Genomic DNA, 23,892 nt, shown 5'->3' on the forward strand with positions numbered 1-23,892 from the left:
GCTCCATACCACAGGGTCCATCTGTCAATAGCAAACTGCTCCAGCATGGATCCTCCACGGTTGGCAGCTCCCCACAGACCTACTACTCCTATGTGGGCTCCTCTCCATGAGCTGCAGCTCTGGCCTGGGACCTCCTCCTGCGGGGGCTCTCCATGGGCGGCAGCCTCCTCCAGGCCACATCCACCTGCTTCATCAGGGGCTCCTCCACAGGCTGCAGCATGGAGATCTGCTCAGCCAGAGCATGGGCCTCTGCAAGGTCTGCAGGGAACTTCTGCTCTGTCATCTGGAGCACCTCCTGCCCTCCTTCTGCACTGATCTTGGGGTCTGCAGGTCTGTTTCTCTCACAATTTCCTCTCTCCCAGATGTTGTGCAACTGCTGTTCCACAGCAGTTTTTTTCCCCTTTCTTAGATATGTTCTCTCAAAGGCGCAAACATCATTGCCCTTTGGCTCACATTTGGCCAGCAGTGGATCCTCTTTTGGAGCTGGATGAAACTGGCTCTGAACTGACTTTGGGAAGCTTCTGGATTCTTCTCATAGAAGCCACCCCTGCAGCCCCCCTTCTACCATAAGCTTGCCATGTAAATCCAATAAAAGATGTGGATTGTTTTTGGATATCTGCAAACTCACAATGGTGGTGACAGCCAACAAAGACAGCAGATGCACTTCTGGAAAATGTTTAATTTCTTGTAATTAAAATTGCTATTTTAAAGTTATGGTTTGGAAATTACTGAACATTTATTTCTATATAACTAAATACACGTAATTGTAAGAAAGTCAAAAACATCTCATTCACCACAGTGAATTTGTCAGTAATGGTAATGAAGAAGAAGTTACTTGAAATGTTTCTTCTGATCTATGATAAAATAATTAAATCTGATGAAAATTTTCAACTTAATTATCAAGCAATAACTCTGATGAAAATAAAAGATGAATCATAAAATCTTTTAGGTTGGAAAAGACCTCTAAGATCATCTGATCAAATTTTAACCCAGCACTGCCAAGTCTACATCCACAAACACATCCGTAAAAAGATGTGCAGATGTGATGTTTAACTTCTTCCAGGTAACTCAATCACTTTCCTGGGCAGCCTGTTCCAATGCTGTACAACTTTTTCAGTGATTTTTTTTTTTATTTTTTTATTTTTTTTATCTAATATCCAGCCTAAACATTCTCTGGCACAACTTGAGGCTATTTCTTTTTGAACTATTGTTTGTTGCTTGGGAGAAGAGATGAGCCCCAACCCCACTACAACCTCCTTTGAGATAGTTGTAGAAAGTAATAAGGTGTTCTCAGAGCCTCCTTTCCTCTAGGCTAAATAACCCCAGTTCTGTCAGCGGCTCTCTACACCCTTCACCAGCTTCATTGCCTTTCTTTGGACATGCTCCATCACCTCCATGTCTTTTAGTGAGACAAAACTGAATACAATATTCTAGCTTTGGTCCCACCAGAGCTGAGTACAGGGGACATTCACAGGGGACTTCAAGACACACATTTCTGATATAAGTTGGGATGTTGCTGGCCTCCTTGGCCACCTAAGCACCCTACTGGCTCATATTCAACCGGCTATTGACCAATAACCCCAGGTGCTTTTCTGCTGGCCATCTTTCCAGCCACTCTTCCCCCACCTTAAAATGTTGCATGGGGTTGTCATGACCCAAGCACAAGACCGATGCTTATCGTTGCAGTACTTCATATAGTTGGCCTCAGCCCATTGGTTCAGTCTATACATATCTGTCTGTAGAGCCTTCCTACCCTCAAGGTAGGAACACTCCTGCCTGTTGGTGTCATCTGACAACTTAGTGAGCGTACTTGATCCCCTTGTCTAAATCATCGATAAAGATACTGAAGAGATCTGTTCCAAAACTGAGGCCTGGGGGACATCCATCAGCTGGATTTAACTCCATTTACCACAACTCTTTAGGCCTAGCCACCCAGACAGTTTTTTACTCAAAGTGTATGACTGTCCAAACTGCGAGCAACTAGTTTCTCCAGAAGAAGGCTGTAGAAAACAGTATCAAAAGCTTTACTAAAATGTAGGTAGACTACATCCACAGCATTTCTCTCATCCACTAAGCAGGTTAGCTTGTCATAGAAGGAGATCAGCTTAGTTAAGCAGGGCCTGCCTTTCATAAACCCATGCTGACTGCACCTGATCACCTGGTTGTCCTGAATGTGCCATATGATGGCATTCAAGATGATCTGCTCCATAAACACTTCCTACTTTCCTTAAAGTGGTGTCATTATATTAAGTAGCAAATGAAAGCAATAAATTTTGTATGGCTAATAGCCAGACTACGTTGTTTGAATCAAACAAGTTTTGTCCTCTCACATGGTGCTGAACTAAACTGTTTTGTCAATTATCCAAACATTTAGTCAATAATAAGGAAACTGAAATTACTCATCAACTGACATAATTCTAAAAGGATAATTTACTTTAAAATTTTGATGAGAGTAAATACCCATTACCAACTTAACAAATGGAGTTCATTCATGACACAGTAATTGTTAAGTAACTGTAACATATATTACAGACTGTTCATTACCGTTGCAATTAGTATAGCACGTTCTTTCAATTTTCCTGTATTTCTGGAAATGTAGATATAGTTGCTTACCAAGATGGTAGTAACAATTAAGGAGCGATTGGACAGGGAATCCGTGATGTTTGCTGGTTTTCCTTTCTGATTCTCTGTCATGTTAAGGCCACTCAGTGGATCCCAAGTTCCAACCTATAAAACAGTGTATTACTATGTAAATTGTGCATTAATTACATTTCAACGTCTAGAAAATAATGCTTTAAGGAAAAACAGATTGCTGCAGAAAAAAAAAAAAAAGATTGGTAGCACTTATTATTCACCCCTGCTCCGTTATCTTTTGTCATTACATTGAAAGTCTACTTTTTTAATATATGATTATTATATATTATATATATATATTATATATTATTAATCATATTAATATATGATTAATATACTTCAGACTGTTTCGTGAAGTGTGACATAAGGGGAAAAACAATGCACGTAATGTCTACAGCCACGCTGAATACTTAATTTTCCTTTTAACTTTCATACTTCAAGATAAACCACATTTGAAGATAACTCAGTAGTTGGGTGGAAATTCATTTGCAGAACATAGAGCATCCTCTCTACAGAAAGAACCAATCCTTTTTTCTCATCAGAGAGAACAGAGGGGCAAAAGATGTTTTCGTACAAATGTAACAGGGAAGGCTGAAAGTGAAATAACTGATTTCCAGATAAATGTTCAGTATATTTATCTTTTGTCAGTTTGTACCTTGAATTTCTTACTCCAGTGAAGTCAATAGGATTTTTATGTAAGCCAGTGTTATGATTTAAGGTTCAGGTCAAGGACAATCTCATGTACTAAGCAGTAAGTAATGGGTCTTATGCTTATATCATTCATCTACAATTTCATCACAATAAAATGAAAGCAGGCAAGCAATAAATACATCTGGTTTTAGACATCAGATTTTTTGTATTACTACACTGTCTAGAAAATAAAAACTTTTTTGTTTTTAGAAAATATTTTAAATATTACTCCAAATACTCAGCAACATCTACAATATGAGGTAGAAATTCTTTAAAATTGACAGTAATTCAATAGTTCTGTGAAGTACCAGGTTTTATTGTGAAAATATGTATATACATATGAGTATATATGCATACATATAAACACATACAGAGGAATATTTGTCAAATCTTTCAAACTGATTTCCTGAGAAACTGCTTTTAAGCAATTCATTACAGCACGGCTGTCAACTAAGTTTAAGACAATTCAGTGTGGCTTGAATAAAAAGAGTTTAATCTTTAAAACTGAGCATACAGTGGAGTATGAATCAGCAGAAGCTGTAAGACAGAAAAGGCAAGTCTGATCTCTTTTTCTACTATGTCCTGTTCCTCAGGAACATTTTGTCTTTCTTCTTTGCATATAACACTCAGTTACAAGGCAAGGCCCACTCCTTTGAATGGATGTGATTCTTAAATTTTGGCTATTCAGTACCTCTTATAGTAAAGAAAGAACTGTAAAGGGAAGAAAGGGGAATACGTGTCTCAAATACAATTGGAAAATAACATCGAACACATCATCTCAAAGCACTGAAATCAAAGCTTACTATTAAAAAAAATTCTTCATTTACTATTTTATTTCATTTTGTGACTTGAAAGGTTTTTAGGAACCCAAAATAATCAGCCCTACAGTATGGCCACAATTAAGAAATTGTGAAAGGATTGAGAACTTTTTGTTGCAATATTCTGTTAATTACAGCAATAAAAGTGTTCCTTCTACTTTGAAGAAAGAGCAAACTAGGAAAATAGACTAATAAAGAGTAACAAAGACCAGAGCTTGAGTTTGTCCCTGCTGTTTTATTCACATAATTGAACCTAGACTAATCTCCCCTGTAAGATTCAGTTTCAGTAACACGAGTAGCACAAAAAAAAATCAACAGGAATGTCATCACCTTATTTGATCATTTTCAAACCCCGAATTCATTAAATCATTTATTTTATTCTGCTGTTCATAATTCAGATATATCTGGGCAAAAGCCAATACATTATTAATTAAAATACCTCTTCCCCTACTTTTTAATACAGTTATAGCCACAAGCAAATGAATACTTATCAACTATTAGATTTTGGGTTTTACCTAACTACATCCATCTAGGCTAATAAGATCTATTAACTGCACAATTTTAAAAAGGAACTTGTGTCTTGATAAACTATTAACTTAATTTAGAAAAATAATGTAGGAGTACTTACATTGCACAAAGTCATATCTTTTTTGTAAATCAATCTAAGAAATGGAACAAAAGTAGGATGTTCCACATAGTACATCTTTTGCATATTATTAATGAACTCAAACACTTATGCCAGGCATTCTGATGTACTATGTGGAACAGTATCACATATACATCTCTTCAAAACTGCTCCTTCTAGAGAAAACAGTGCATATCCTGGGTAAGGATCAAGGGATGAACGAATAAAGGGGATGTCGTTGTGGGAGTCTATTACAGACCGCCTGGCCAGGACGATAGCGCCGATAAATTATTCTTTACAGAACTAAGAGAGGCCTCAAGATTAACTCCCCTTGTCCTTATGGGGGACTTCAACTTGCCAGACGTTAACTGGGAGTGCCACACGGCTGACACGAGCAAGTCCAGGAGGTTCATGAAGCACCTAGATGATAACATCTTGGTGCAGGTGCTAATGGAGCCAACTAGGAAAGGTGCCCTCCTAGACCTGTTGCTAGAAAACAGAGAGGGTCTGGTGGGAGATGTGGTGATTGGTGGCCGCCTCGGTCATAGCGACCATGAAGTGGTTGAGTTCAAAATTTACGGTGACAGAAGGAAAAGTGCCACCAAAACCTCATCCCTAGATATGGGGAAGGCGGACTTCAGGCTGCTCAGGGAACTAGTCAGCAAGGTCCCCTGGGAAACTGCTCTTGAAGGCCTCGATGTCCACCAGTGCTGGTCATTCTTTAAGCGATGCCTCCTAGAAGCACAAGAACAGGCAGTTCCTAAATATCGCAAGTCAGGTAGGTGCGGCAGGAGGCCGGCGTGGCTGACCAGGAACATTCTGATGGAGATTAGGCGGAAACAGAGAGTGTTTCGCTACTGGAAGGAGGGCCAGGTGACATGGAAAGAATACAGGGATTCTGTTCGTGTTTGTAGGAAGAAAATTCGTGTGGCTAAAGCACACCTAGAGTTGAAGCTGGCTGTGTCTGTGAGAGAAAATAAAAAGGGTTTTTTTAGATATGTGAATGGAAAAAGGAGAACTAAAGAATACATAGGGCCGCTCCTTGATAGGGAAGGTCTCCTCACAGACAATGACATAGGCAAAGCAGAGACGCTTAACGCCTTCTTTGCCTCTGTCTTCAATGCCGATGATGGGCTTCGGGACCCAGGGTGCCCTGAGCTGGAGGACCAGGACGGTGGGGATAACAAACTCCCAACTGACCCTGAACGTGTGCGGGATTTGCTACTCCACCTGGATCCCTACAAGTCCATGGGTCCGGATGGGATTCATCCCCGGGTGCTGAAAGAGCTGGCGGACGTCATCGCGGAACCTCTCTCAATTATTTTTCAACGATCCTGGGAGTCTGGAGAGGTCCCGGTAGACTGGAAGCTGGCAAATGTGCCAATTTTCAAGAAGGGTCAGAAAGAAGACCCTAGCAATTACAGGCCTGTCAGTCTCACGTCAGTGCCTGGTAAAATCATGGAGAAGATGGTTCTCGAACTTATTGAGGCGCACCTGGGGGACAAAGCAGTCATTGGTCCCAGCCAGCTTGGGTTTGTGAAGAGTAGGTCCTGCCTAACTAACCTGATTTCCTTTTATGATAAGATCACCCGTATGGTGGACCAAGGGAAACCAGCTGATGTGATTTTTTTGGACTTCAGCAAGGCTTTTGACACGGTTTCCCATAGGATCCTACTGGACAAAATGTCCACCATACAGCTAAATAAAAACATCATATGATGGGTGAGCAATTGGCTAATGGTAAGGGCCCAAAGGATTATGGTGAATGGGGCTGCGTCAGGCTGGCGGGCGGTCACCAGTGGGGTCCCTCAAGGCTCCATTTTAGGGCCGGTACTTTTCAATATTTTTATAAACGATCTGGATGTAGGAATAGAAGGTATTTTGAGCAAGTTTGCTGATGACACCAAACTTGGAGGAGTTGTGGACTCTGTTGAGGGTGGAAAGGCCTTGCAGAGGGATCTGGATAGGTTGGAGAGCTGGGCGATCACCAACCGCATGAAGTTCAATAAGAGCAAGTGCCGGGTCCTGCACCTGGGACGGGGAAACCCTGGCTGCACGTACAGACTGGGCGATGAGACACTGGAGAGCAGCCTAGAAGAGAGGGATCTGGGGGTCGTGGTAGACAGCAAGTTGAATATGAGCCAGCAGTGTGCCCTGGCAGCCAGGAGGGCCAACCGTGTCCTGGGGTGCATCAAGCACGGCATCGCTAGTAGGTCGAGGGAGGTGATTGTCCCGCTCTACTCTGCGCTGGTGCGGCCTCACCTCGAGTACTGTGTGCAGTTCTGGGCACCACAGTATAAAAAGGACATGAAACTGTTGGAGAGTGTCCAGAGGAGGGCTACGAAGATGGTGAAAGGCCTGGAGGGGAAGACGTACGAGGAACGGCTGAGGGCACTGGGCCTGTTCAGCCTGGAGAAGAGGAGGCTGAGGGGAGACCTCATCACAGTCTACAACTTCCTCGTAAGGGGGTGTCGAGAGGCAGGAGACCTTTTCTCCATTAACATCAGCGACAGGACCCGCGGGAATGGGGTTAAGCTGAGGCAGGGGAAGTTTAGGCTTGACATCAGGAGGGGGTTCTTCACAGAGAGAGTGGTTGCACACTGGAACAGGCTCCCCAGGGAAGTGGTCACTGCACCGAGCCTGACTGAATTTAAGAAGAGATTGGACTGTGCACTTAGTCACATGGTCTGAACTTTTCGGTAGACCTGTGTGGTGTCAAGAGTTGGACTTGATGATCCTTAAGGGTCCCTTCCAATTCAGAATATTCTATGATTCTATGATAAACAATGCATTAAATTCATTTTTTTTTTCCCATTCTTAAACACAGTGCTTTAATTCTAAAATAGTCTTTGAACAGAACAGAATTGCTAACCGGTTTTCACTAGAAAATTAAGAGTACTTAAAATGCCAAAAATGTTGAAAAAGCAAATCAAGGTACTACATATAACTTCAATTCAAACAACTTGCAATTTACTTCTACTGCATCACATCTATTTCCAACAAACTTTTAAGTTCTTCTTAAAACTGAAACAACCTGATACACTAATGTACACAGTAGAGAGGATGTTCACATAGAAAATACAGTCACAGGGCAACTGTCTGATTGTCCCCTTGTAAGTTTGACATGGCATTGAAACAGAAACTTTTCAAAGGTTATCAAAGAAGTAATAATGAGAAACCTGAATTCCCAGCCTTTGATCCCCAGTTCTTCCATTTAAGTGCCCTAAATAACTAAATTATAAAATAAGCTTGTATACAAATAAAAAGTTCACGTGTAACTGTTCAGCTAGTTAACAGTTCTAAAAGAAGTGGTAGCTTCCTTTTATCCCAACAATTTTCAGAGGTACAGCAATTTATCTCCTCTAGCATGTCTAAAACACATAGAATCATAGAAATGTTAAGGTTGGAAAAGACCTCCAAGATCATCCGGTCCAAACATCCCTCTACCACCGATGTCACCCACTAAACAAAACACTAAGTCTTTAAAACTTCCTTAAACACCTCTTTCCACTTTAAAATAAAAATGCAATTTTCTATTTAGTAAAAATCTGCTTCAAGTCATGCTGAACATAATTCAGCAAATTATTTATGAAAAAAAAATTATTTCAATTGAGGGAAAAAGTTTGTAGTTTCTGTAGTAAAATTCAAACTTTCTTCAAATCCACTACCCTTACCAAGATCAATCCAATATAATTCACCATCACCCCAAAAAAGAAGCATTGTACATTCCTGCAATTTAAATTTGCTCAACTTATAGTAAACTAATTTGGAGTATGTATAAGTCTGATGAGATGTTATGCGCAAACATTTAATACATTAAAGTAGCTTTCTTACTTCAGCATGTTTGAAAAAATAAATTTATGAATAAGCAGGCTTTCTTTGTCATTACTTTACTTCAAAACTCCCCTAAGAGAAGGCACTTTTATTTCTGAATCTGAGTCAACAAAAACTGTACCTACTACTCACAGTGAAGTGCCATAAGCATTGTAATTGGAAGGATCATTGCAGTGGTACCAATTGTCCATCTAGGGAGCCACCATCACAGAGTTATTCAACCCCCAAATAATTGAGAAATGTGTCTTTCATTTCAAAAATGTCTTTCCCATTTGGGTATTGCCTCAATTATTCTGCTTTCTTAAAGTAAAATAAACAATTAAAAATAAAAAGCTACTTTCTCGCTGAGAAACGTCATGTTAATACATTTCTGGTTTCCATAAATCTGGTATTTCATTTGCTTCTTATAGCTTTCACAAAAGCTCCTGTTTATGCCACTTGCTGGTTATGTGTTGTTTTTTTTTGTTGGTTTTTTTTTTTTTTTTGTTTGTTTGTTTGTTTTCTTTTTTCCCCATACCATTAATAAAGATATTAAATGAAACAAGATTTTACACTGCTATCCTGGACAATGGATTACAACGCATTGTCATCTATCTTTGTTCTATGTATCAGAGCCTAAGCAAGATTGCAATCCAGTTGTTAACCTCTCTATTCAATAAATGTGATTCTTTTTCAGTGACAAATTTTCATATTAAATGTATTAAATTCAGGTATGTGTTATCGCCTTGAAGCATAAGATAATTTGCCTCATGATGTGACTTCAATGCAAACACTGATTGATTATACTTTGAGTGATAATTTGCTTATTACACCAGGTTGCCACAGTTTGGGATTTTTGCTGTACTGATTCATAAATAGTTGCAGTCTGGCCAGATTGACTGTCAGTAATTTTATTTTATTTATTTTTACCCTACATTAGCAGCACTTGAATCATCAATTAATTTTGTAATTTTCATTTTCCAGGAAACTACTATTTTTGTCAGGATTTCTTATTTGGAAAAAGCATACTTTTTTTTTTTTTTTGATTGATGCCTCATTATCACCCCTCATTCAAGAGTTTCAGGAACAGGTAATTCATGCAATCTAAGCTCACAGAAGGCTTTTTTTTTTTTTTTTAATGTGATGAGCAATTTCTGTCATCAATGAGCAATGGTTACACGTAAGATACATGATTCAGGTAATTTCTTATTAACTATACAATTTATTTGGTACATTAAAAAACTCTAAAAGAAAACAAATCTTCTACAAATATTTCATAATAATTCTCTTCCCTCCTCTCCAGAATTTTGGTTTTGTTTTCAAGAAATCATTTTTTGTCACAAAAAAAAAAAAGATTGAAGTTGGAATTGCTGGGTTGGGCTGTTGTCCGTCACATAAGAAATAATTCTACCATTTTTGAGAAAAGGTTAGTTGAAATAATAGCTATTTCCAATATGGAAACATGACAAAAATATGGCAGATATAATTCTCATCTCTCCATCTTCCTCCATCCAATTAAATAAACAAAATTGTTTAAGAATTCTAACCACATAGAGATGCTTGACAAGATGCTGGTTTGGGAAGAACATAAGGAACATAGGAAAGCTTCCTGAAGAAATGAGAAAACAAAGAAAGGGAATGGAAAGAAGAAAGAGATAGAGAGGGACATGTGAAGAGATATTGGAAAGGGAATGGGAAAGGTGGAAAGAACAACAGAGAGGGAAAAAGGTAGAGAGAAAAGGGTGAAGGAGGAAGAAGTATTGTTTTTATGTGGAAAGGGTTTGGTAGCAGGGGGGATACAGGGGTGGCCTCTATAACCAGAGCCCAGCAGTTGCCCCATGACAGATCAGAGCCAGCTCCAACCAGCTCTGTCAAAGCTGAGCCAAAGGGCAATGATGTTTGCGCCTTTGAGAGAAGATATCTAAGAAAGAGGAAAAAAACTGCTGTGGAACAGCAGTTGCACAACATCTGGGAGAGAGGAAATTGTGAGAGAAACAGACCTGCAGACCCCAAGATCAGTGCAGAAGGAGGGCAGGAGGTGCTCCAGATGACAGAGCAGAAGTTCCCTGCAGACCTTGCAGAGGCCCATGCTCTGGCTGAGCAGATCTCCATGCTGCAGCCTGTGGAGGAGCCCCTGATGAAGCAGGTGGATGTGGCCTGGAGGAGGCTGCCGCCCATGGAGAGCCCCCGCAGGAGGAGGTCCCAGGCCAGAGCTGTAGCCCGCAGAGAGGAGCCCACACAGGAGTAGTAGGTCTGGGGGGAGCTGCCACCTGTGGGGGACCCCTGCTGGAGCTTCTGTGGTACGGAGCCATGGGGGAACAGTTCTTGAAGAGCTGCTGCCTGTAGGCAGCCCCCGCAGGCTCAGTTTGGGAAGGACAATATTCCATGGGAGGGACCCCATGTGGAGCAGGGGCAGAGATGGACTGAGAAGGAGTGGCAGAGATGAAGCATTAGGGACTGACTACAGCTCCCGTTCCCTGTTCCCCTGTACTGCTCAGAGCAAGGAAGTGGTAGAAGAGAGTGGATGGGGTGAAAGTGTTTTTAGTTTGCTTTTAGTTGCTGACTGTTTTGGTCTGCTAGCAATATGTAATAAATTTCATTAATCTCCCTACGCTGAGTCTGTTTTGCCCATGATGATAACTGGATTATCTCCCTGTCCTTATTTCAGCCCTTAAGCCCTTTTCATTTTTATTTTCTCCCCCTTTCTCTTTGAGGAATGGGAGTGAGAGAGTGGCTGTGGAGGAGTTCAGCTGCACAGCTGGGTTTAGCCACCACAGCAGGGAGAGAAGGATTTGGTAGAAGAGTGCAGGAAAAAATGTGTATGATGGAGAGATGGAGCACAATGTGAAGGAAGGGAAGGGAGAGAGAGAGAGAGAGAAGTGAATGAGATTCGGAAAGGGAAGGGACGGGGAGGAAAGGAAAGACAGAACTCTCAAATCAAAGAACTGGCTAAAATATATTCTCTCTATTGGGAAGCATAATAGTGTTTGCGTTTTTTCAGAGTAAGAGACTTTTTTTCAAAGACATTTTTAGTTCAGGTTGATTTCTCTTTCTTAGTAAAATAACCTATAAGAACCAAATACTAAGCAAATCAGGCTATAACTTAAGCATATAGCTTAATTTTCCTTAATGGAATCATCATAGAATGGCTTAGGTCCAAAAGGACTTTAAAGATCTAGCTCTGACCCCCCTGCCATGAGCAGGGATGCTACCCATTAGATCAGGTTGCCCAGGCTCTCATCCAACACCTCCAGGGACAGGGCATCCGCTGCTTCTCTGGGCTACCAGTCCATTTTTCTGAGCCACCATCCTTTTTCTAATCTATCACTACACCCTACAGTAACTGCTCTGCTTTTGCTTATATTTATCTTCGAACGTATAGCATTCCTCATTGTTCTTTGCCAACACTTTTCCAACTCCTAAACTTTTCTAATTATAAGTAATTCTTACTGTTCTTTCCAAAGCTTGTCAGAATATTTTGTTGAAGTAATATTATCACATCCCTTTAAAGTCAAAATGCACCACAAAGGCAGTGATAACGCTCCTTTTCTCTGAGCATTCATATACGCAGCTCAAGCACACGTTGGTTGTTTTAAAACATCCATATCCTTTTACTACGGTTTCTGTTATGGTCTCTCACATATTTTTCATTATTACTACTTCCCAAGTCTGTGTTTTAGATTACTGTATTTTCTGTTGAATTTTATTTTCTTCACATATTTCTAATCTCTGTAGACTTTTTTTTACTTCTGTATTTTCAGCGGGTTATGTATCTTCTAATATATTGTCAACTAAGAATTAAATTAACATGCTTTTGTGTTTCTACATTTACATTGATATGGAAGGTAAAACAGACAAGGCAGATCCAGATGGAAGATACTATTCCTTCAGCCCACTACACATCCATTATGCAGCATCTTACACCAACATTCTCCTGGGAAATTTCCAGTCCACATACTTATTAACAAAAAATTGTTAATGAAGTCAGCTTTTTTTTTTTTTTTTAGTAAAGTTGTGAAGTAGTATTAGATATGTCACTCAAATGCAAATATATTATACTGTCTCAATTCCTTCAATTGTTTTGCATTTCTGCCAGAAATTAAGTACACTGTGAAGATTTTATTTTCCCAAAAACCCATGCTGCTTGATGGTTCTCAAATGCTGCCTGACATCCATATAGTCATCCTATATTTCAGAAACTTCCTTTTCTCATTTTCAACAGCTTATCACTTCCTTATATGCAGACTCTTCAGCTACTACTGACTTACTCAGCTATTCCCATGTCATAAATTCTTCCATTTATGTTTTCAGTAAGGAAGACAGGTTATGTTGTTCCTATTCTCATAAACAAAACAAATTTGCTTTGCAAATTTAATCACAATAATACACTGTCTTTCCTTAACTTTGCATAACACCCTTCATGGAATATATCATACATAATAAGACATTTTAATATCCAAGCATTGCTTCATGTTTTAAAATATAGTTTAATTCTATAATCACAGGTTTTCCACTGGACCTTTTTGAAAGCAATATTACCTATCTAATTGTTCCAAAGCAAGCTCACACCTTATGAACTTCTTTGAAATCTTCCTAATAAGAAAACATTAATATCCCAAAACAAATATTGGGAAAGAAAAAAAAGTAAAAAGGAAATAGAACTCTGCAGCATGGTGGTTTCCCTTAGTTTCTCATTTTATTTGTCAGTACAATATTGCCTTAGGGCAATAGAGGATAAAACTTTATCTGAAGATGAAGGAAAGCATGATGTTTACAGAACACAGAAAACCTCACCTAAATACCAACCATACAGTAAATAAAATGTAAAAACATTGCCCTGCAGATGGAAACCTTTGTCTGCTGATCATAGCAATGCACTAAATGGCTGACACCGCAGCCTCCTGTATTTCCTCTCTATACCAGGTTGGCCGGTGATGAAGGGAAACATGATCTTTCTTCATATCACTGTGGTAGGCCAAATAGATGTGGGTGTTCCCAAGGCCATTAGTTCAAATCTCAACAATATTAGGATTCAAAAAAAACACTTTTCAATCTTTCAGCCTCTCCCCCTATCTCTGTACAAGAAAAAAATCATGTCAGAAGATAGACAAACCTGTCAGGCTGCTTATTCTTAATTTTTAATGCCCCTTACAAATAGAAAACTTGTACTCCCAGAATAGAAGTTTTCTTAAAATACAGAGAAAATCCAAAATTATTTTATTTCTTTCTTTTTCAGGCAACTTTTCCCAAATTAGTAAGATACACAGAAAATACAAATAGTTATACCTACATGTTTAAACACAGGTGATGGGATTGGAACTGTATCTAAAAGCTAAACTCAATATAGATCAAACTATATTAATGCATGTTTCAAGGTCCAACTGTCTACTCCTCACCAGGTTCTCTCAAAACTATGGATGTGGCTAGAAGTATGCAGTTAAGAGGTTACTGTCAAACCCCAGATTAGCAGCTTTTACTAGAAGATTTGAAGCCAGGTATCAGGCAGGGAACAGACATGCTACATGTAATACATTAAATATTTCTGAAAGTCTGTACATTTTAATACCTTTACATGGAGTCTCAATTTAAAAGTTGATGTTAAATTCCTGATTTATTTTTTAAATTTGTATTATTTGTATGATGTAAAATGGCAGCATGAAAATTTACTTGCAGCATTAGCAGTCATTTTTCAAGTCTTGTTTCCTGAAATTAGGTTTAAGAAGTAGGTATGTAGAAAATGTATGCTTTTCAAGATATTCTAAGGATTCCTCTAATATTTTTCTCTCAGGTCTGTCTCATATTTCAAGGCAGATCTTCTGAATCCAAAAATGTTATGGTTGTGAGCATTCAAATTTGAGCACCTAGGTATTTAGTGCAGCACTTCCACTTGACACTGAGGTGAAATGTGCTTGGCAGGTCCCCATGACTCTCTGAAATCTGACTGAATTGAACAGTGTTTATCCATTTGGTATGGCATTGTTTGAAGAAAGTCACGCTAGCATTTGGAAAGAGCATCCTTTGGAATCAACACCTAAATGTATAGCTCTATTTTCATAAGCATCCAGAAACAATGAGCCATGGTAAAAGGAAGTATAGAACTGGAGTCTCCCACATTTTTGAAGAGAATACTACTTATTTGGGGGAATTTGCTATGTAATGACACAATTGTCTGGCAGGCGTGCACAAATACTAAGAGGAAAATTTGACTGTTTTTAATTTTAATGGTACCAAAACACAGATAACAAAATCACCATGGGGAAAAACATATTGCACAAAAAGTATTTAAGTTGTCAGAACTAATGTTTCAGCTTTACTGCCTTCTTCTAAGAAAAAAAAACACACAACCCTATACACGAGGTTTTGTGTCAGAACTATTTTTGAAAAGAAATTTCAAAACCAAATATATTTATTCCCATATAAAATTTCATTTTGTTGTAGATTGTATATAAATGTTTGTTTTTTTTTATCCAGAGGAGAAAAGAAAATAAGTTCCTTTTGTGAGATTGGGGTGGAGGGAGCAGGGGAGGGTAAGTTTTTGTTTAACATCACTTTAGAAATAAACATCTTACACACCTTTTCAAGACCTTCTTCCTTGAGGCTGATAACATCTAAATCAAAATCTGTCCTTAAGCCATTAGATTTGTTGAAAGTTATCCTGCCTGTGAGGCCTTCCCAGTGAGCCTAGAGAAAAAGAAAAAAATTATAAATATTTCCTATATTTCCCCAGAAAGAACAATGTTATCAAATTCTGTCAGAATGGGAATATTACTTACCTAAATGTTTTACATTGTGGCTGATTTAAATATATATATTTCATATTTACTTCTTGCTAATTAAATTAACCTTTCTTTAATCTTCATAGACTTTTTTTTTAATCAGTTTTCCATGTTAACCAATAAATTCTTCATTTCTACACTATTCATGCATGCATTTCCAGTTCCGTTTCCCTGCCACCAAGCCCTGATCTCTTCTATTAACTCTGGATTTCATTCTTCTGCAAGATGCTGAGAGTCCCCACGCTAAGACACCAAAAATTGAGGTCCGTGAGCCAGTCTTCCAGAGTTTATTCCTTACTTACTAATTTAATTAAGTGGAATATCCTATTAAAATAATAATAATAAATAAACTTACAGTCAGCACGGTTCTTAAACTATACTGAACTAGAGGAAGAAGTATGGAAGACAAAGTTATCATCTTAAAATCAATTAGTATTACAAACAGGATTATATTCCATTGCAAACATTTAGCTTTACCATGGTATTTTGCATATTTAGAATGAGAAACTAGTAATTTACAGTACAAGAATACTCTATTTGAATATTCTATAATCTTTAGCACCTTAAATCTCCTAAACTTTATCTAACCATATCTCAGAAGTATACTCAGTGAACAATGCCATATATATTTATCATGGCAAAAGAAGTGAAAATTAGAACTTCATTCTTGGCCTCTTTAAACGTATACTAGCATTTAGTTGCTGAATTTTCATAGTTAGTCTATGGTTTAGAGTCTTGGCGGGTTGTTTTTTAATACTACAAATGTTCCAAAAACGCTCACAAGTATCCACAATTAAAGGTTTTATTTAGAATGCAGTTATTTCACCCTTTTATAATTCTAGTTGGAACAAAGTATATCATACACAGGGCTGGAAAACTTGTTTGATAGATAAGACAACATTTTTATTTGCAATTTCTTTAAACATAATAAGCTAATAGTCTCACTCACCTGCAAAAAAAATAAATAAAAAAGCAGAATTCAAGTAGAATTTGAATAAAATGAAATGGGAGTTGGGAGGAAGGAAAGTAAGGAAGGAGGATATATTTTGTTAGTGACTTACCTCCTTAATGAGACTCATAAAGCGGGTCCCAAAGCGCCATGGTTTGTGGCGATTGCACTGTAGTGAACTGACAGTCATCTGTGGGAACTGCTGGACAGCCACTGATACCACATGAACTGCATCATACATTAGAGCTGCATCCGTCTAAAATTAGAATGAAATCAGCATTATGAGCACAAAATCAAAACAAGTGACAATCCAGCAGTGAGGGAACGAAACAAACATTTAGCACTGCTCATTACACTACAGGGAGAAAACAATCTGATTGTGCAGCGCTGTGACAGCCTGATTGCCAAGTCTCATAGAAGCATCAGGACCTGTAGTCTCAGTTCTTCTCTTTTTAAAGCTGAAATAAGGGCCCAAATATCAATTTTATAGGATCACAGCAGGACACCAGTACCTCTGATGACTCACACCACCTTAAAGAAAGCAGTGTTTTAGGAGGCTGCACTGTATGCATGCAGGTTTGACTCAAGTCAGTTATTTCCATCAGTGAGAAGAAAGAATAGATTAGCAAAGTAGCAAGACCTTGGCAATGAAGGAAAGGCTAAGGAAATAATGGTTTTCCATTTGGAATTACAGACTAGAAACAATCCCAAAAGTATTTTACAAATTCATTTATAAGTTTTTATAGGTATCAGTTTTAATCCCTAAGACAGACCTACATGTAATCAGTATCTTCTACAAAGCAGTGGCAAATTAGAATTCCATTAAACTCCACATTCATTTTAATTGTTTTCATGTCCCATTCTAAATAAATGGGCTGTTTAGTCATGGTATATGCTAACTACTGTTGTATTAGCAAAGGACGGAAGCAGCCTCCCAGTACATACTGTACAAAAGAAACTGAAATTTTTCCTCTTCTCTTTGATAAACAGAGACAAAACTTGGAATCAAAAGCAAGAGAGGACCTTAGATTCTGCTTGTAGAAATAAATACTATGCCATCTGCTCAGTATACCTTAGAGGAAAGGGACCTCTTTCCCCTTCTCATTCATATAATTAGCGAGCTGTGAAATTAGTTCTTTAATGGACAGGAAACCTGGAGATTATTGCACTTGTCACAATACAATACAATGCAATACAAAATAAGCTTATATAGTGCCTTTCATGCAAATGCATCCCAAGGCTCTTTACAATAAAATTAAACATAAAAATGCAAAAGAGCTCTACCATTATAGCCCATAAGATACTGTTAAAGGGGAAAATATACGTTTACATTTAAATTGCTCTCCCAGGGACAGATTTCAAAATTCAAACAGAAATAAATCCCAATTTTAACATAGCTAGTATAATAGGTTTCAATGATCTCAGACACCAAGCAGTTTATACAGACACTCCAAATCAGCCAGAAAATATTTTTGCTGCCAAATTGTTCATTATCTTTAAGGCATTAAAGTGCTTTTAAGGCAAGCTAATATCTGACAAGGAGACAGCAAAAGTCCCAAAAGTCAGAATGACATGCTGAATAAGCATCATACAAAGCTTAATATTCTAGTACTTGACAGAAGTTGGAGTCTAGACAATAATTTAAAAAATAAACTATAAAATAAGTTCAATACATAAGTCTGGTTCAGAAATGAAAACAGTATGTTTGGGGATTGTTTGTTTTATGTTGCTGTTTTTCTTTTTTGGCCTTTTTTTTTTTTTAAATCAGCTTTACTTCTAAACACATAGTCCTTGCACCAATGGTTGAAAATTTAAATTGCTATAAAACTTAAGCAAAATCATTCCCATTAAGAAGCAACCAGAAGTTAAAAAAAACATTAACTGATTAATTAGATATAAATTTGGACATGAAACCAATAAGACATCAGCAAGAATCAAATGGACATTATGCCAGATGCAGAGAAACATGGCTTTTTGTCAAATTCTATAAGCCACTGAGCTGGAAATCTGTAGGATGAAAAGACAGTCAACTCCAGTGGAAACATTAAAAAAGCCATTGCAGTTTTGGAAGTAATCTGAATCCTGTTAATATTCATCATACTCAACTGATGAATATTGCTTCACCGGAAATAAAGCTAAAGCAGAATGCACTTTTAAATACAGGCAACATCAACTAATCACTGGCTAGAAGCTGAGTGTCCAATTTGGTCTTTAGATTCTGCAAGATAAATCCATTATTTACATAGGCTGATCTTCCACAGTCCACCTTGCATTAAAGTTAAATGTAGGCTTAATTGTTTGTACTGAATAGATAGAACCACATGCTTAAAAATATATTGGTTTAGTGATTCAACATCACACTCATCTCTCTGGGTGCAACCACTGATTTTACTGAACCAGAAATAAACAGCACAAAACTCAGGAAAAGATAAAATATGTGCTTGAATTTGCAAGTTGGGCTGTTCTCTGCTTGGTTACTTTATCTTTCATCTGAGAGACAGAAGGAACTGATAGCAATTGTACTACTTCCCCACCATCATTTGTTAAGCTTGCTAAGCATTTTTTGTGTCTTACTGCCATTTGTCTGTGCTGCTTTCTTTGCCTTAAATCACGTTATTGGAACGATGCTTTGTGATACAGGAAATGCTGCAGGTTTCAGCAAGAAACTGGTCAGGGACTTGGGAAAAAGCATCCCCCAAGTTTTAGAATTCTTTATCTTATCTAAAGAGAGATTGGCAGCCTGAAAGAAGCAGTATAAACTTCATGAGAACCAATGGTTCTTGAGTTTCAGATAAGAACCTGCTAAAACATTTCCATTCACTGAAGAATAAATAATGAGGTTAGTACTTTTCAGCTAACTTGTATAAACCTTTCAAAAATTATGGTGTATCTCAAAGATATATCTTGGTACAGTATTTGATACAGTTTTTTGTTTTGTTGGTTTTTGTTTCATAGTTGTCAATCATGACTTGTTCAAATACAAATAAACATCAAAAATACTGCTCATGACACCGTCAGTTGCATGTCTACAACTACAAAAAAATACAATAATAGAAGCTATAAAAGTTATTCATCAAATAGAAATAGAATGAGATTTACTTTAAGATGTCAAATGACAGCTGTCTGTGACTACAAGTCTTTCTTTCAGTTGAGTCAATGAAGTAACAAAAAAATCTTTTAGCACTCAGATAGCAGTTTAATCAGAGAAGTTCTCAGTCACAGTATACTTCAAACAGAAAGTACCAATACGTGTTTACTTTTTATTCTGAACTCAGTTGGATACTACACATTTCTTCTCAACACTGCTCTGGCATTCCTTTACCTCCTGTCTTACTGTGGGTGTTGTGTTTGTCTCCACTAATTACATGTTTTTCTTTAACAGCACTAATCATTTGTGAGTCCTACTTGCTAAATACTGTTGAACAGATTTCAAGCAGGTATTCTAATCTCACCGTGAAATGGTTTTGATGGAGACAGACTCAGTGTAAAGCACACAGGGAAAATGTCCTCTCTACTATTAGATAAAGGGTCTACTATTTCTCTCCAGGTCTCTTCAGTGTGGTCTTCTTCATCCCCAATCCTACACAAAAATTTGTCTACAGAGGCACACTATAAGCTCTAGTAGATTTATGCCATGATTTCTGGCACACCTTTGCTTCACCTGCTCTCACTGTAGGGAAGGTTTGGGTTTTCAGGGCTTGGAGCTGGGGCAAGAAGCTGGTAGGTTAGTATTTTACACCGGTTTCTAACCTATATGGGAGAAGCTGATGCAGAAAAAAAAAAAAATAGTATTGGCTGGATCCCAGCCAAGAAGAAATCTTCCCCACATAGCGGAAATGTTGGACTGGTTTTCTGCTAGTTTTCTCTGCCCTTCTCATGACATCTCAAAGGTATGATTTTCAGTGACCTTAAGCATGGGTGGTAGCTTAGAGAAGAACTAGCTGAAAATCCTGAAACCAAATGAGATGTTTATGCACTATAGCAGCATCTTGAGAGGTAGGTCTGTATCTTAAGACACTGCAGAAGCGAGGAGACGTGCTCACACTCTGACACAGATAAATGCAGCCCTAACAGAAGAGGTTTTCAAAATCATCATGGTTATGATCTTCATAACCAGCTTCAGAATTACATTAAACAGAAGTTCATTGATGTCACTTGACATGTGACTCAAATTTGCTAATTACTTTTGAAATATCTGTACACAATTAACTATTAGGGGTTAAAAAGAGATGCAGATTCCACATTTAGCAACATATAATTCTGACATGTTTTTGTGTGACATTTCCATTTACTTCCAAATGGAATGAGGATCTCCTATACCAATAAACCACTCCTTTCCTGTTCATATCTCATTGCTATAGAATTGTCTCTGAATAGCAGAACATATCTGCTTTATTTTTAGATAACATGACTTTATCACACACAAGTTTAATGTTAATTTAGGATGAAGGATTGCTAGACTAATTCCGTTTCTTCATGAACTGTAACAGAAGTACAATTCTCAAGCAGAAAAATTATATTTCAGCCTTTACTATAACAAATTGTAGTACCTTATAATATGTATTAAAAGAAAAAAATTGAACTGTTCCATAGGCATAATCTGGAAGAACTTTCAAAGACAGGTGATTAAAACCAGCTGGAATGTAAGGAAACAATTAAAAATCAGATTTTCAATTAAATTAATGTGATTGTTTTTCCCCCAGTTAAATTTATTATTAATAAAAGCCTATGAAGAAACATGATCTATTTAAAAGGTGTTCTGTGCAGTACTTGGAAACACCAGGACAGTCACATACTACTAGAGATAGCTCTGTCTTCCTGTCTCTAGTCAGTCAAATTTTGTCCTTGTGAAATAAGTCCAGCTACCTTTACAAGACTAAACTGCTCAGTCAGACACTAACATACGCTGAAAAGTATTGTCCATTAATTTAAATGAAGCTAAAATTTTAAACTGTGATTTCATTTGCTCAATCAAAAACGAAATGAAACTGAACAAAAATGCTCACAAATATATATCTGCATTTGTTTTCCTTGGTAACCATGACAAAAGTATCCAGATAAATGCATAAACCTGAAAGTACATTGGCCACTTAATTATTTTTTTTTTAAACAAAGTCCTTGAAAATGTCCTTGAAGTCCTAAAAGAACTTTATCATATATCCTTTTGTACTGACTGAAAACATGGTACAGATTTTCTGCTAGCTGCACAGATAGCCACCTCAGACCACAGCATCCTCTGAAGTAAACCTAGTTCAGACTGACTATGGTCACTGTTTCAGCAAAGTGTTAACACACATGCTTTGAAAAGCTGCAACAAGATTCTCTCACTGAGCAATATGAGAGTACTTATCCTTTCAGAACATAAACTGAATGTTGTGTTTCCATTTGGCAAGGGGAGTGTAAGTGCAAGAGACAGGGCATGTTCCAGGAGGACTGAATTTTCCATTGTCCCTTATAAATAGTATTTTTCTTACACAACACCAGTGCCTCGAATATAACACTGGATGCAAAGTCAGATTTTGTTTTTCAACTCCCAGTGTGTACCAAGATTTTTTTCTAGTCACCATCACAACAGGATAACAAAGGAATTTGGAAGGTAGCAGCAACTCTGTTTCTTTGCTATAACAGCCTCAGCACATAGTGGATAGCAGACAGAACAGCCTAGTCAAATCTCCTTCCCCTCCAAGACACCCTTTTTGTAAAGAAAAATTTACATTTTGGACATATTACACAGAAGGATTCAAAATAGCATACTTAATCACTTCAATGCCCTCAAAAACATCCTACAATCAACATCCTTATCCTGCTAAGGATTAATTCTCCTTTGGTAATTACTTTTTTTTTTTCTCTCAGCTGTCCTTACTGTCCAATAATTTAACAATAGAAAATTATTAATTATAAAACTTTGAATAAATGTCATAGTGCCTAAACAAACATCTTTTTTTTCTGCCTATTGAATCCCCCATCACCTGCCTTCCTTTCTTCCTTGCCTTAGTCTTATTTTCTAGATTATTTCCATTATGAATACAATGAAGAGAAATAGGCCTGGGTGAATTATTTTTTTTTTTAAATCATTATTTTCCTTTGAAGACTGAGTTTCTCACAGAAGTTGATTCCACCTCCTTTCTTTTAAACAAACCAGGAATAACTGAAAAGACATGAGAAAAATCTGATGACACACAAAAGTCAGGACAATGCAACCACCCGCATTGCAGAAGCACCCTCATTATTAACACCGTTGCTTTCCTTAAAAGCTGTCCCGTTTGACAGAAAATGACAAAACTGCCATTAAAAATTACTGGATATGAACTACAGAAAAAACAGTGGATACATAAAGGTGCAGGACAAGAGACAAAGAATGAAGAATGTCATTTTCCTTTAAATTTTTCAGATCCTGCATTAAGCACAAGATAAAGCATGTACAATGTAATTTTAGTTACTATAATCTTCAGTATTTTCCCAACTCCAAAATGCAAATCCTGAATATCATATCCTTCTCTGTACCCATATATTAAATGAACATTTGAATATGAAAATAAATGTAGATGTGAATTTATTCTTTATGATTCTTTTATGTATTATGAGATGAAACTAACTTCTTAAACAGTTATGTATGTCAGTACAATTGTACAGGATACTTGAAAAAAAGAAAGGTGAATTATGCCATACTCATTTTATAAATGCAAAGTGATTGTCATCACATCTGTTGTCACTCAAAAGTAATTAAGTGACATAGGATCCCATTGTTATTCTATACATTTATGAATATACAGCTTGATGCAACACAGGTGTCAATAAAGAGGCTTATCTCTCACATTGTAAACCAGATTCAGGAAAAAAGGTCCTTCAGCACACCCAGAAAGAATCACACGAGATTGGCTGTAAAAGCTAAATTCCACCATGCCACTGTCTATGAAGGTTTTCTCTACTGAATGTAATCCAAGACATAACATATATAGAAATCCCAGGTAGTTCTGTGTTAAAGAAAGGCTATACCAGCCAATACAGCAAAACAACTGCGCAGAAAGACAAACACCTACCCTAGTTAAACTAATGTCAGTAGATCTGGTATGGTTTAACTTTCCAATACAGCTGGAAATGTTTAAGAAAAACATAAAAGCAAACACATTTTAATTTAACTGACAAATCTAGACTAGACTGAGACAACTTGTTTCAACCTCACCACAACATGCTCTCAGGTATCCCATATCTCTATGGGATATAAACCATAGAAACAAATTAACTATTTGAGCACAATCTGGCCATCCATAATGGAAGAAGCGTCCTTTCAGTGGCTCACTGTAACAATGATATTTGCAGAGCATTACGTGTGATAGTTGTGTGCAGTGCTTGAGTCCTAGAGTCTTCGCTTAAATTTGGTCTTCAAGTTGTCTGTCATACAAGGCTATAAGAATAAGAGTACTGAAAGAAATTCACTTTTTAATTTTTTATATATATATATATATTCTTTTTTTTGACAGTTGAGTGATGTTAAAATATAGGTATGACCTGTTTATATCCTACAAGTCAGCATATTGTTTCACAGAGATGTAACAACTGCCTGGAAGAACAAAAAAGAATTAGAGA

At 37.5% G+C, this 23,892-nt stretch overlaps 1 protein-coding gene across 6 annotated transcripts in view; it reads right to left on the bottom strand.

Annotated features, from left to right (window-relative positions):
* Positions 1 to 23,892, bottom strand: part of GRIK2 (glutamate ionotropic receptor kainate type subunit 2) — a 400,442-nt gene that overhangs the window by 171,995 nt on the left and 204,555 nt on the right. For all 6 annotated transcript variants that reach the window (XM_068677832.1, XM_068677833.1, XM_068677831.1 and 3 more), the window contains 3 exons: positions 16,418 to 16,561; positions 15,154 to 15,261; positions 2,614 to 2,727 (listed from right to left, as the gene is read on the bottom strand). In XM_068677832.1, the coding sequence (XP_068533933.1) occupies positions 2,614 to 2,727; positions 15,154 to 15,261; positions 16,418 to 16,561 (366 nt within the window). The remainder of the gene's footprint in view (positions 1 to 2,613; positions 2,728 to 15,153; positions 15,262 to 16,417; positions 16,562 to 23,892) is intronic.

Source organism: Anas acuta, chromosome 3 (assembly GCF_963932015.1).
Source record: "Anas acuta chromosome 3, bAnaAcu1.1, whole genome shotgun sequence".
In the NCBI taxonomy this organism is placed as follows: Eukaryota; Metazoa; Chordata; class Aves; order Anseriformes; family Anatidae; genus Anas; species Anas acuta.